The 15,360-nt window shown below is 38.1% G+C and overlaps 1 protein-coding gene across 1 annotated transcript in view; it reads right to left on the bottom strand.

Moving 5' to 3' along the window:
- Positions 1-83: 83 nt before the first annotated feature.
- Positions 84-15,360, bottom strand: part of GPM6A (glycoprotein M6A) — a 264,438-nt gene continuing 249,161 nt past the window's right edge. The window contains exons 5-7 of the mRNA XM_055416341.2: positions 8,398-8,474; positions 7,607-7,672; positions 84-2,178 (exon numbers count right to left, since the gene is read on the bottom strand). Of these exons, the coding sequence (XP_055272316.1) occupies positions 2,026-2,178; positions 7,607-7,672; positions 8,398-8,474 (296 nt within the window). The 3' untranslated portion in view covers positions 84-2,025. The remainder of the gene's footprint in view (positions 2,179-7,606; positions 7,673-8,397; positions 8,475-15,360) is intronic.

The following is a 15,360-nucleotide window of genomic DNA, read 5'->3' as shown; positions in this document are numbered from 1 at the left end:
AACTGGAAAGAATGCACACACAGGAAAGAGGAATAAACAAAACAAGAAAGAAAAAAAACAAAAACACACTGCAGAAACTAATAATAAGTACACAAAGTACACAAGTGTATTTATTACATTTGCAAGCACTTTGTTCTACATTTCAAAAACGCCACCATCAAGCTGTTGGCACATTTATGTACAAAACAGATTAATTGTAATGCCTGCTACAAAGCACTCTTTGTGAAAATACAAACTCTAATACCAGAAAAAAAAAAAAGCCAAAAACATCAACATCATTACATAAGTTTAAAAGACAGTTTTAAAAATCATCACAAACTGTTAAGACACAGAACTGAAACACTATAAGATAGAATTTAAAGAAGCCCATTAATACTTTTGCTGAATATCTGTAATACTGCATATATCAGAAAAATGTTGAACCAGTAAGATAACCTAAGTGTAAAAAAAAGAAGCCAAACCCCAAATTAATTAAATAATACTACAGAATGCATAATCATGCCACAGATAACCCTAGTAACACACCCCCTAGCTACTACAAGAATTGTAAAATTATGGATGATGCACAACTAGTCATTGTACAAAGATTGTTTCACTCAATAAATTTTATTAGAAATGCACTTACACTGAGAAAAGATTTCACAATGGTCAAATAGTGCACAATACTACCTAGTTTTTATACACTGACAAGAAAGTCTTGTCAGGCTACATCATTTTAAAAGACACTTTTACAGCATTCTTGTAGCATTAGAAATAACCGGAAGAAGAGTTAAGGTTAAAACAAACACCAGATTTGGTCCAATAATACTGATTGTTTTTCTTTTTATTCCTTTGATATAGGTACGTCTTATAAATGAATACGAATGAACATTTGGTTAAAATGACTTACTTGAAATAAAAACACAAGATGGCACTACACTTCGAAAGGATGCCTTGTATAGTGGCCTCTGACCTCACTTTAAAAAACACTACAGGTAAACCAACATAGATTGGAAGGCTGCAAGCAAAGCTATTATATTAATGGAAGCCTTTTCAAATATATCATACACATTGGAGGGATCGTTTACAGAGGTGCAATCCATTAAAATGCTTTAAAGTAGGTAAAACAACTTCTGAGGGGTTAGTGTGCTTATTTTTAATATACCACCTTCATAAAGGTAATTAACGTTCCACATTAGCATATTAAAAGTTCCAATCCAGCCACTGCTTAAGTCACAAAGCGATCATTCGCCAAGAGTCCATGGTAGTTATTTCTGTTAAAGTCACCTCTATACTAAACTTGAAAAGGTAAGCCTGGTGTCACTATCTTAAAAAGGTAACTAGCCATGCATTAGCATCACTGTTTCTACATGCTCACAACAGAAACATGAACCATCAGAGAGAAATGCTTTTAAGTACATCAAGAAAAAAATAGTGTTAACAAAGATAAGAAGCACTTTTTTAAACCTACTCTTACAAATTTAGAAATTGCACCTTAGATTGATGAAAACATTAACCAGGGCCTACAGCGACATGGCCACTGATCTTCAGACAGGATTTTTGTGTTTCGAGTCATCATGATATCATTTCTGTCTATTGTCATAATGTACAGTGGTCCCTTTGAAGGTTACCTGTAGTTAAACTAGTTACTGAAACTAAAAAGTATAAAAAGCTACTTTTCTTTTCAAAACATAAGAAAGAATGCAAAAGGTGTAATGTATAACACATGGAAGTGGTTAAAAATCAAATCTCTGCATTTGACAATGTTAGTCTCTTTGATCTTACAGAAGTAAGTGAGTTTGAGAAATTTAAAAAAGAAAAAAAAAAAGGCTGGATAGGAGCTTGTAGAAGAGATCTGATTACACCAATTTAACCAATTAGGAAATGAAGTGCTACACAACAAAGACATGTATTCGGGTAATTCATAAGTCACCCCCCACATCATTGATGAGAAGCACTTTCATTTTCTTTTTCAAAAGATTGGATGGTTGGATGGCCCTTAGTTAAACACCAATGCGTTTGAGTGATAGAACTGGAAGGTGGTGTTTATGTGTATGCATTGAGCCGCTCTTTGGAGCGAGTAGAATGGATATCATGCAGCTCCTGCTCTTCCTTTGACTTGATGTCTTCATACTTCTGCATCCGGCAGGCGTCTTTCACATAAGCCCAGTTGGCAGACAGAACCATAAGGTAGTGGACCTAATCAAAGACAAAGATAATTGATGCGGGAAGTCTGTTCTGTGTCTTCACTACACCTTGCTATTAGGAAAGAAATGTTCAAATTATATACTTCTGTAGAATATGTTCATTAACAAAATGGGATGAAGATTTCTGCTGTAATAGAATACAAATAAAATATATTCCCTCCTCACTCCCCCAACGATGACAATATCTTCTTGGCTCACTTTTTTCAGTGTCTCTTTCTTCTTCTTCAGCTTTGAGGTATCCAAGGGTCTTAATTCAATACTTTAAAGCTTTTATGTATGCTTCCTGTCTTTCTGCCCTCACTTACTCAAGCCGTAGACTACACATTTTAGGTTACATATTTATGTTTTCAAATCTATTATAGGAAACAGTCTCACACACAGTGGACTCCAGTGAACTGGGACTAATGAAATGATACGCTGCCCAATAGGAAACGGGTTCATGGAAACCCCAACATAAACCTGTGGATTTAATTACGTTAATTTTCCATTCAATGAATTTTGCACTTTACGTTGTAAACTACAAGAGAGCAAGCAATGTGTCATGTCAATCTTGTATTATTTTGTTTAATTTTCTAAAAAATGTTTATTTGTTTATTTGGTGCACTGTTTATTTAGTTGCAGCATGCCAGATATTCAGTCTTCATTGCAACATGAGCACTCTTAGTGGCAGCAAGTGGGATCTAGTTCCCTGAGCGTGGATGGAACCTGGACCCCCTGCTTTCGGAGAATGGAGTGTTAACCACTGGATCACCAGGGAAGTCCCTAAATCTTGTATATTTATATACGGTCATAATAGCTAGAATAGTTCAAGAAGGAAGTTCCCTGTTTTTCCTGAGGAATAAAGTATGAAATAATGAAGCTCCTGGTTTTACCTGAATAGGCTGAGCAATGAGACAACTTATTTGTCTTTCTTTATTTGCCTTCCTTGTAGTCTTTGAGAGAGAAAAAGACGTTTTCCAATTGGTGGATTTTGATGGATGAATAGGAAAGAGAAACTAAGTTGTTAGGTATGTACTTTCTCTGACCCTTAAAGAGTAGCATTATTCTTACTTATAATAAAGTAAATAGAACAGGAAAAGCTTTTATTGAATTATAGTGATATTCGGAGAAGGCAATGGCAAGCCACTCCAGTACTATTGCCTAGAAAATCCCATGGATGGAGGAGCCTGGTAGGCTGCAGTCCGTGGGGTCGCTAGGGGTCGGACACGACTGAGCGACTTCACTTTCACTTTTCACTTTCACACATTGGAGAAGGAAATGGCAGCCCACTCCAGTGTTCTTGCCTGGAGAATCCCAGGGACGGGGGAGCCTGATGGGCTTCCGTCTATGGGGTCGCACAGAGTCGGACACAACTGAAGTGACTTAGCAGCAGCAGCAGTGATATTCTATATTATATAAGTTACAGGTATACAGTATAGTGATTTGCAATGGCTAAAGCTTATATTCCATTTATAGTTATTATAAAATATTGGCTATATTCCAGTGTTGTACAATATGTCCTTGTAATTTATACATAATAGCTTATATCTCTTAATACCCTGCCACTATGTTGCCCCTCTTCCTTCCCTCTCTCCACCAGTACCTACTAGTTTTTTTCTTTTTCTGTGAGTCTGTTCCTTTTTTGTATATTCACTAGCTTGTTGTACTTTTTAAATTCCAAATATAAGTGATATCATACAGTAGCTGTCTTTTTCTATCTGACTTATTTCACTTAGCATAATACTCTTCAGGTTCATCTGTGGTGTTGCAAATGGCAAAATTTCCTTCTCTTTTTTGGTTGAAAAGACTCTGATGCTAGGAAAGGTTGGGGGCGGGAGGAGAAGGGGACGACAGAGAATGAGATGGCTGGATGGCATCACCGACTCTGTGGACATGAGTTTGAGTGAACTCCGGAAGTTGGTGATGGACAGGGAGGCCTGGCGTGCTGTGATTCATGGGGTCGCGGAGAGTCGGACACGACTGAGCGACTGAACTGAACTGAACTGAACTGAATATTCCATTGTATATACACCTCATCTTTTTCTATTCATTTGTTGATGGACACTTAGGTTGCTTGCATGTCTTGGAAATTGTAAATAATGCTGCTATGAACACTGGGGTTCATGTATCTTTTTGAACTAGTCATTTTTCTTTTCAGATATATACCCAGGGGTGAAGTTGCTGGGTCATATGGTAGTTCTATTTTTAGTTTTTTGAAGAACTTGAAAATTTTGATTAGTCAAGATAGGAGCTAGGCTCATTCTAGAAAAGTAGGGATGAACGTTAAGAATGCAAGGTAAATCTAAATAGTGACTACTGTAGTATGTTCATGTTCAGGCAGTCAATAGGCACTAGAAAGGAATTTTGAGAAAATAATTTTGATACAGCGATACAGTAAAGCAATGAAATTCCTCTCAAATTCTGTATTTTGCTTCATTTGTTTAGAAATTGTAAGCCACATGGAAGTAGGAACTCTGAATTATATTCTTGCATTTTCCTAGTGAAATCTTAATCACTATATGTATGTGGATTAAGTAAGGCTTGTACACATAGCCAAATTTGTGTTGTTGTTGTTGCTGTGAAAATATCAAGGGCCTTGGAGAGTGCTTATCAAGCAGCTGGTACTCAGAATATTTGCCATAGGAATGAATTTATTTTTAGATGTGCAGAAACTTTCTCTTTGAAATCTGAGAAAAATATGACCCTTAAATTATTACTAAGAATCTATGAGTGAAATACTGAAAAGAATGTCAACATTACTGAAAAGAATGTCAACGTTACTCTTTTAGAGTATTTTAGAGACTGGAGTTTCCCAGGTTTTCAGATCTTTCACCTGGCCCTAGGTTAATGCAAGCTCCAGGCTAGTTACCAAAACTCAGCAGATGAATCCTGATCACCGAAATCTAGAGACGCTAAGTTGACTACTTTTGTCAGCAGGCAGACCTTCCTACCATAATAAAAACATAATGGAGTAGTGCTATGCCCTGCTTAGTCGCTCAGTTGTGTCCGACTCTTTGTGACCCTATGGACTGTAGCCTGCCAGGCTCCTCTGTCCATGGGATTCTCCAGGCAAGAACACTGGAGTGGGTTGCCATACCTCCTCCAGAGGATCTTCCCAACCCAGGGATTGAACCCAGGTGTCCCGCATGCAGGCAGAATAGAGCACACATGAATCTTAGTCCAAATTCTTACAACCCTTGCCTTAAATTACAGAGGATTTTTAAATACCTTGGTAGAGTGAAATTCATCTCAATTTTCTGATATCAAATATAGAAATAATTATGGTAGCTATCTTGTGAGATTTGAATGAGATGTGTTGAGGTTAATGACAGTTGCTATCTTACAAGTACTGATAAAGCATTTGATGGTAACTTCAACAATGTATATTTTAAAGAACTATTAGCTAATAGCAGTGTTACGGTAGCTATATTAATGCTGGGAACAATAGAAGTAGTTCTATCAGTATTTTCTCTGTTTCCAGAAACATAAACCTGGGATGTCAATCAATATTTAGAAGGTATTTAGTTCTTAAGGAATTTATGTTTTGCCTTTATTTAGATATCTAAAAGGATGCTTAGTACTTAAAGTAATCTTCTAAACTCTTGCTGTTTGAAATAAAATTTATTTATAAGTTAACTCCTAAATCCATGCAGATTTCTTAAGAAATATATAACATCTAAATTTTCTGTCATCTTAAAATCTTTTGATAATAGTATCACTTTATAGGAAGCATTTTTAGAGTCATTTAAACACTTGTTCAGACAGGTACTTTTCACTAATGTGTGCCTGAAGGCATGTGTTTTTACACAGAGTTTTACACACACATATGTTGCAAATTCAAACAAATGCTTTATTATGTACTTCTTTTCAGAAAATGATTTGATAGATGTTTTATACATGGGTGTGTATTGCTTGAAGATCCACGACCCTAGATTTATCTATTGCGCAGAATGTGTGTGTGTGTGGATGCAGGTGAACAGACGTTTCCTGTTATCTCACAGCCAGGCTGTGTGGGATTATGGCGTCTGGGATATCACTACCCAGAACCTATGGATGATTCTATGTGAAGAATATAAGGCTTTTGCTTATTGTTTTATTGTGACCTCTCAATTACTCAGGCAGTGAGATCTTGTTAAGCATCTCATAAATCAACAATGTTGAGCAATTAACGTGATATTGAATTGAAATATCTGAAAATTCACTGTTGCCCTCATATGGCTATTTTTGTCAGGTATTTTTGAAAATAGGGTGGTGCTACTGGTAAAGAACCTGGAGACATGAGAGATGCTGGTTCCATCCCTGGGTTGGGAAGATTCCCTGGAGGAGGGCATGGCAACACTCCAGGATTCTTGCCTGGAGAATCCTATGGACAGAGGAGCCCCACCGGTGGGCTAGAGTCCCTGGGGTTGCAAAGAGTCAGACATGACTGAAGTGACAGGTATACACATTTTTGAAAACAGTTTTATAAAACAGAGTCAGGTCTTAATACAAATTTATTTATGAAGTCACTGAAAATAACTGGTCGGAAGTGGCTCACCAGCACATTGTCTCTTCTTTCCTGTTTTTAGTCTTTGACAAGAGAAAAGCACTCATTTTTTTCCGAATGTTCCTTTCACCAACACATTGGACAATGTATTGGCACCATAAGGAAAAGAATTAGGTAGTTCCAAATTAACTCATCATTTCTGTGTATTGAAGTAGCTATTCCATAGCTGAGGTTACTGGGCACCTTCTAGAGCTCTCTGCTACTTATATTCTAGGACACGAAGATAAGGACCGAGGAACCTGGCCACAAAAGCTCCTACAATGTGCAGGGTCCTTGTTCATTGTTGCCACTTGGCCTTCCACTAAAAGTGGAACTCATGGTGAGTTACAAAGAAGAGACTGGGTCTGGCAAAATTCAGGTCCTCAAAACTTGGTAAAACCTGACTTTCAGGACTTGTTCTTAATATTTTTTAAGAAAGTTATATACAGAAGACACGACAAGAAACTACTAAGGTTTATGTGAAGAAAAATAAATTAATCCTTTTTTCATAAATGACTCCATAAGGAGGAAAAAAAGGTAACGTAAAATAAGGAATTGATTAAATTATTCTAATATCATTGATACATATGTAGTATGTGCTAAATAAATGATTTTTTATGTTAATAGTAGTCTCATATCTAAAATGCTAAGGAATTTACTTATTTTGGTTAGTGTTACCAATATTATCGAGCATTTGAATCCTTCAACTGATTACTAAATATCAATTCTATTGTAATGAATATCTTTCTTTAGATTAAGCCTTATTTTTCACTTAATTATTTGCCCATTCTCCCCCTCTCTTTTTTTGAAATGATGCTAAAATACATATGATTCCTACAGACTTTGGATATTAGAGGCAAATGATCGTCTCTACAGGCAAAGTGAAAAACCAAGCCTCAGAGCTTTAAGGTCTTACCATAGCGATGACTGCAGCCCCAGCTCCGGCAAGGGCAACAATAAACAAGTGGAAGGTCATGTTCAGCTGCAAAAGAAACCAGAGAGAAACAGACATGCATCAGGGTTACAACAGAAGAGTGATAAGGTGTCCGTAGCCTTATGAGTAAGAACTCTGCTCAACTTTAACAGAAGTGCACCTCACAATATCTTTTCTCCTGCAAGTTGTTTAAATCTTTGCAACTGCACCATTTTAGTATAATTTCATGTTAAAGATGAGATCATGATTAATAATGATGGTTTACAGTAATATTATAACCACGAAGGCTATGGCATATCTTCTAAAATATAGCCTTATGATTTTTCAACTTTCATTAAAATGATAGTTTCTATAAAAATTTTTTTATCAATTTTTTATTGAAATATGCAGAGTATCTCGTTTTTTTTTTCTTTTTAAAAAATTTCATTTATTTATTATTTATTTATTTATTTTTTATTGGAGGCTAATTACTTTACAATATTATATTGGTTTTGCCATACATTGAAATGAATCCGCCCCGGGTGTACATGTGTTCCCCTTCTTGAACCCCCCTCCTCTCCTTATCCTCCCTCTGGGTCATCCCCATGCACCAGCCCTGAGCATCCTGTATCTCATTCTTATTTATTTTCTCATCCCTCTGCATAACAACATTGCAAGTGAACTTGCCTCTGAAAGAAAAAGGCAGGAATTCAATGTTGCTTTAATTATGTATTCTTCAAATAACAAAATGAAGCTCAAATTCTAACAAAATTATAGGCTGTAACAACACTCACCTCAGTGGATTCACACATTCTCAGGAAATTCTCAGAGACGGTGCAAATTTTCTTTTCCTCTCCAATTGTCACAATCCCTACAGAATTTAGAAAATTAGAGTTTAACATTTCACTTATTATCAGGATCCCAGAGAGAGAAAAAGAAACTTGAGTGGATAAAATATAAGTAAGTTTCCTTTTATGTTATATTGTAATGGAAAAACTCTTCCTCAGCTTTTGTGGTTTGATAATAATCATGAAAAATAAAACTAAGAATGGAAGATCAAGGCTATTCAAGCCTCAAGCAATTAAAACATTTTCAATCTGAATTCAATGGAATCTAGCCACCAGATCTTCATATTCAATTGTAGCTACTTCATTGGTTTGGTCCATTAATGTCATGATGTAGGCATCAGAATTATTTGGATAACTATGCTCCAGATGAAGTCAGGATCTAAAAGTATTGCTTGTACAAAGCCTCCGTTAGTCTATAAAAGCATATTGCCCAAAGGAGCAATTTTTCTCTGCTAACGCTGAAAACTGCTATTAGTAAGAAGAAATAAAAAGCTGCAATTTCACTCCTAGTTATCCTTGCTCCAGTTCGTTTATGGATCAACTGCATCAGAATTTCCTGATTAGAGATCTCTTCAAGAAAATTAGAGATACCAAGGGAACATTTCATGCAAAGATGGGCACAATAAAGGACAGAAATGGTATGGACCTGACAGAAGCAGAAGATATTAAGAAGAGGTGGCAAGAATACACAGAGGAACTGTACAAAAAAGATCTTCATGAGTCAGATAATCACGATGGTGTGATCACTCACCTAGAGTCAGATATCCTGGAATGCGAAGTCAAGTGGGCCTTAGGAAGCATCACTATGAACAAAGCTAGTGGAAGTGATGGAATTCCAGTTGAGCTATTTCAAATCCTAAAAGATGATGCTGTGTAAGTACTGCACTTAATATGCCAGCAAATTTGGAAAATTCAGCAGTGGCCACAGGACTGGAAAAGGTCAGTTTTCATTCTAATCCCAAAGAAAGGCAATGCCAAAGAATGTTCAAGCTACTGCACAATTGCAGTCATCTCACAAGCTAGTAAAGTAATGCTCAAAATTCTCCAAGTCAGGCTTCAGCAGTATGTGAACTTCCAGATGTTCAAGCTGGTTTTAGAAGAGGCAGAGGAACCAGAGATCAAATTGCCAACATCTAGTGGATCATCGAAAAAGCAAGAGTTCCAGAAAAACATCTACTTTTGCTTTATTGACTACTCCAAAGCCTTTGACTATGTAGATCACAACAAACTGTGGAAAATTCTTAAAGAGATTGGAATACCAGACCTCCTGACCTGCCTCCTGATAAATCTGTATGCAGGTCAAGAAGCAACAGTTAGAACTGGACATGGAACAACAGATGGGTTCCAAATCAGGAAAGGAGTACATCAAGGCTGTATATTGTCACCCTGTTTATTTAACTTATATGCAGAGTACATCATGAGCAATGCTGGGCTGGATGAAGTACAAGCTGGAATCAAGATTTCCAGGAGAAATACCAATAACCTCAGATATGCAGATAACACCACCCCTATGGCAGAAAGTGAAGGAGAACTAAAGAGCCTCTTGATGAAAATGAAAGAGGAAAATGAAAAAGTGGGCTTAAAGCTCAACATTCAGAAAACTAAGATCATGGCATCTGGTCCCATCACTTCATGGCAAATAGATGGGGAAACAATGGGGAAAATTGCAGATTTTTTGGGGGTTCCAAAATCACTGCAGATGGTGACTGCAGCCATGAAATTAAAAGACGCTTGCTCCTTGCAAGAAAAGTTATGACCAACCTAGACAGCACATTAAAAAACAGAGACATTACTTTGCCAACAAAGATCTGTCTAGTCAAAGTTCTGGTTTTTTCAGTAGTCATGTATGGATGTGAGAATTTAACTATAAAGAAAGCTGAGTGCCGAAGAATTGATGCTTTTGAACTGTGGTGTTGGATAAGACTCTTGAGAGTCCCTTGGACTGCAAGGAGATCCAACCAGTCCATCCTAAGGGAGATCAGTCCTGAATATTCATTGGAAGGACTGATGCTGAAGCTGAAACTCCAATAGTTTGGCCACCTGATGCGAAGAACTGACTCACTGGAAAAGACCTTGATACTGGGAAAGATTGAAGGTGGGAGGAGAAGGGGATGACAGAGGATGAGATGATTGGATGGCATCACTGACTCAATGGACATGAGTCTGAGTAAACTCCAGGAGTTGGTGATGGACAGGGAGGCCTGGTGTGCTGCAGTCCTTGGGGTCGCAAAAAGTCGGGCACGACTGAGTGGCTAAACTGAACTGCATCAGAATCTCCTGGGGAACTATCACAAATTTGTATCTCTGGATCCACTGGAGAATTATTCCATCAGAGTCTGTGAACATTTGCCAGGAGTATTGTATTTTTAACAAGCACATAGGTGATGCAATGCCCTGGACCTCATTTTATATAAGTGATCAATTCATCCTAAAACGGGTCTTTGATTTTGTTTTGAAAACTCCTGAAGTGTTAAATACATATGTACATGAAAGGAAAAATTCACAACTTCTGAGCAAACTAATACCTTAGCTTTTAGCACTTGCTGCATAACAATATATGGACATATTATTTAGTTTTAATATGTACACATATTCACACATTCTTAGCTTTGAGGTGCACCATCAACTCTGAATGTCTATGAATCTGCTTATACCAACCTGCTTTGCCAATGGTTTGGGCAGTTATTTCAGTTGAAAAAAAAATTTACTTGCAATATCTTGAATTCAGAGATCCTTCTCTGGGACATTCCTTTTTTGCCATGGTAAGTCTAAGAGGGGTTAAAAAGAACCTCTGGAAGATGTGTCTAATAAATCATCATTAGTGAGAAATCTTCCCAGGAAAGGCCATCTTTCTCCTTGCTGATCTGTTGCAGACTTCATTCATTCACATGAAACACCCTGGCTATGCATGCATTTCATTGCCTATTTCTTTATTCACATTTGCAGCAAAACTTCTAGGAAGTGTTGCTTAGGCTCAGTCTGCAATCCTTTCTTTCCATTTTCACTTAAACCCCTTCCAGTCAAACTTCACCCCAATCCTCCATTGAAACTTTGCTTATGAAGATCACTCATGCGCTCCACATTGTTAAAACTGAAGATGAATTCTTAGTTCACCTTCTATTAGCCAGTCAGCAGTATTGGAGGCAGCTAATGACTCCCGCAAGGCTTCCCTGGTGGCTCAGTGGTTAAAGAATCTGCCTGCCAATGCAGGAGACATGGGTTCAATCCTTGGGTTGGAAAGATTCCCTGGAGAAGGAAATGGCAACCCACTCCAGTATTCTTGCCTGGGAAATCTTATGGACAAAGGAGACTTGCATCCTTCATGGTCTCTTTGTTTGGATTCCAAAATCAACATCCTCCTGTTTTCGCCTTTCTGTTCTCACTGGCTTCTCTCTCTCAGTATCTTTGTCTGGTTCCTCTAGTGAGCTAGGATCTCTTTCAGTGGTGCTTCCCAGGGTTTGGTCAACTCAGTTATCTGTCTCGTTTGCTGACCTCAGCCGTTCTCAGAGCTTTCAACTTTAAACATTATCAAGATTCCTAAATCCATACAGGCAGCCCCATACTTCTCTCCTGAAACCAAGACCCAAATATCCAATTTCTTACTTGACAACTCTATTGAGACTTCCAATAAGCATCTGAAAAACAACACTGCCGAAACTGAAGTCTGATCTTCTCCCTTGCCTGCCCCTCTCCTGAACAAGCTCTTCTGGTTGGCTTTCCAATCTCATTTGATAGCTAATCAACCTTCCCAGTTGCTTAATCAAAAAGATGAATTCCTTCTTGAATCCGCTTTTCCTGCCAACCGCCACATACAACCCATCAGGTAATTCTGTTGTCTCTGTCTGTACCCAATGTGATCCACAATTGGGAGGTTGGTTTTTTTCTTTTCTGATGCTTTCTGTTTATAACTTGATTGTATATGAACATTAAGGATTCTTATTAAAGATGTATTATTTGGAGGGTAAATAAATGGCAGTCCACTCCAGTATTCTTGCCTGGAAAATCCCATGGACGGCGAAGCCTGGTAGACTACAGTCCATAGTGTCGCAGAGAGTCGGACACGACTGAGCAACTTCACTTTCACTTTCAAATGCTATCCAGGCAGTGGATTCTTTGTTAAGAGCAAACAGAAAGCCTGTACAGATGATGTGAAAGGTTGCTTGACACCTCTTCACATCACAGAGAAAAGCTAAGCCTGAATAAATCCTGGATGAACGTGTAAAAGGAGAGTGAATAAGCTAGCTTAAAACTCAACATTCAGAAAACATTCATGGCATCTGGTTCCAAAACTTCATGGCAAATAGATGGGGAAACAGTGACAGACTTTATTTTTTTGGCCTCCAAAATCACTGCAGGTGGTGACTGCAGCCATGAAATTAAAGGACACTTGCTCCTCGGAAGAAAAGCTATGACCAACCTAGACAGCATATTAAAAAGCAGAGACATTACTTTGCCAACAAAAGTCCATCTAGTCAAAGCTATGGTTTTTCCTGTAGTCATATATGGATGTGAGAGTTGGACTATAAAGAAAGCTGAGCTCCGAAGAAGTGATGCTTTTGAACTGTGGTATTGGAGAAGACTCTTGAGAGTCCCTTGGACTGCAAGGAGATCCAACCTGTCCATCCTAAAGGAGATCAGTCCTGGGTGTTCACTGGAAGGACTGACATCGAAACTGAAACTCCAATACTTTGGCCACCTGATGAGAAGAACTGACTCATTTGAGAAGACCCTGATGCTGGGAAAGATTGAGGGCAGGAGGAGAAGGGGATGACACAGGATGAGACAGTTGGATGGCATCACCAACTCAATGGACATGAGTTTGATCAAGCTCCAGGAGTCGGTGATGGGCAGGGAGGCCTGGTGTGCTGCAGTCCTTGGGGTCACAAAGAGTCGGACATGACTGAGCGACTGAACTGAACTATGCTGTTACAGGGCTAAGGTTCAAAGAGCAGCTTTAATCATAATCATGCCTTACACTTACCAGATGTATGTCCTCTACAACATCTGGGATATACTGGACTAAAAAAATATATTGCTTATCAGAAATTCAAACTTAACTGGGTGTCCTGTAATTTACCTGGCAACCCTCTCTGTGAGACTAGCCACATCTCTTCCAATTTTAATTTTTCAAATTAGAAGAATTAAAGGAAGACATTTTAGTTGTGGGGCGGGAATGCTGAAGTTAGGGCTGTGGTTTTCCGAGCAGCTATTTTCCAGTGACCTCCAGCAGTAGATGCCAATGTTTCCTTTTCCTGTGTTTACATGGACATGATTCCAAGGTTAAAACTTTCCCCAGGGAAGACCTGTCCATGATCCTTCCATCATCTTCTTGCCAAGAACCCCATGTACAGAGGAGATCATCCTGATTTTCATCTGCATCACACAATGGGGGCTGGAACTCTAACAAGAGCATAGGTGGACACTATTTTGGAACATAGGGCTAGCTGGTGATGGACTAGTTCGACCATACCCTGCAGTCTGTCTACAGTCTAACCTCAGAGCCACAGTCTAACCTTGTGATCTCCTCTACTGAACTGTTTCCCACTTGCCTGAAGTACGGGGACACCCACATTAAAGAAAAACATTTAGAACACTCTATTAGATTTTAAAGGTCTTCCCTGGTGGCTCGGATGGTAAAGAATTCACCTGCAATGCAAAAGACCTGGGTTCGATCCCTGGGTCAGGAAGATTCCCTGGAGAAGGGAATGGCAATCCACTAACAGCTGTGTTGTAAAAAAAAAATCAGTCTGAGCACATCTTGCATATCTTCTATAAATTCTGTAGCCCCCACATTATTACAAAGGATGGGATGGAATTCTGAACAGGTTAGGTGAGATTAGACTCAACTATCCTCATTCATAGTTCAGTACTTGTTTCATCAGGTGAGGCAGCTCACTTCGAACCGAGAACAGACTCTGAAACTGGATGGAGTGAATCCAGCGCTGTCACTTATTAGCTGTGTCACCTTGGACAGGAAATTTAACCTCCTGGTACCTCAGTTTTGTCATTTATAAAGAGGATAACCACAGTATCACCACATAGAATTACTGTGAGAACTAAACAGGCAAACATATACAAACTATTGTAAGCCCTTATACTTACAATATAAGAAATTATTATTAAGTAATTATATCGTTATATTATAACTTAATATAATATATATTATATAATATGTAACCCACTCTGGTGTTCTTGCCTGGAGAATCCCATGGACGGAGAAGCCTGGTAGGCTACAGTCCACGGGGTCGCAAAGAGTCGGACACGACTGAGCGATGGAACGGAACGGATATAACTTAATATAATATATATAATATATAACTTAATTATATTAAGTTATATTATAATTAAGAAATTATTATTAAGTAATTATATTACAATATAAGTAATATAAGAAATTATTATTACTACATGAAGTTTCAGCCCTAAATAAAATTAACCTAAGAGGACTACTGATTGATTTAGTATTTTTTTATTTTTTTTATCATGAAATGGTGAAGTTTAGTTTTTCCCCCTGTTTTAGAAAACAATGAAGTATCTATTTCTTAGGTGATCTTCATAGCAGACTTCACAGACTATATAGTTTATCAGGGGAGAATGAAAATACTATGCAAACACTACACGGTTCATGTCATAAGAATAACTTGCAATCACTCTGAAATTCCCTTAGTTTGGTTTTAAAAAGAATGACTTAAACATGAAGATTCTGATGCATCTATCTCTTTGGCAGAAGTAATGACGGTTCCAAAGTGGTTTACACTAGTTTGCTCAGTTGCTCAGTTGTTTCCAACCCTCTGCGACCCTTAGGACTGTAGCCTGCCAGGCTCCTGTGTCCCTGGAACTTTTCAGGCAAGAATACTGGGTGGGTTGCTGTTTTTTTTCCATTACACTATTTTAAAATGAGGCAAACCG

Source organism: Moschus berezovskii, chromosome 26, assembly GCF_049115385.1.
Source record: "Moschus berezovskii isolate FMDL1 chromosome 26, NW_MosBer_1.0, whole genome shotgun sequence".
NCBI lineage: Eukaryota > Metazoa > Chordata > Mammalia > Artiodactyla > Moschidae > Moschus > Moschus berezovskii.
This window is presented reverse-complemented; position numbering and strand designations above follow the sequence as displayed.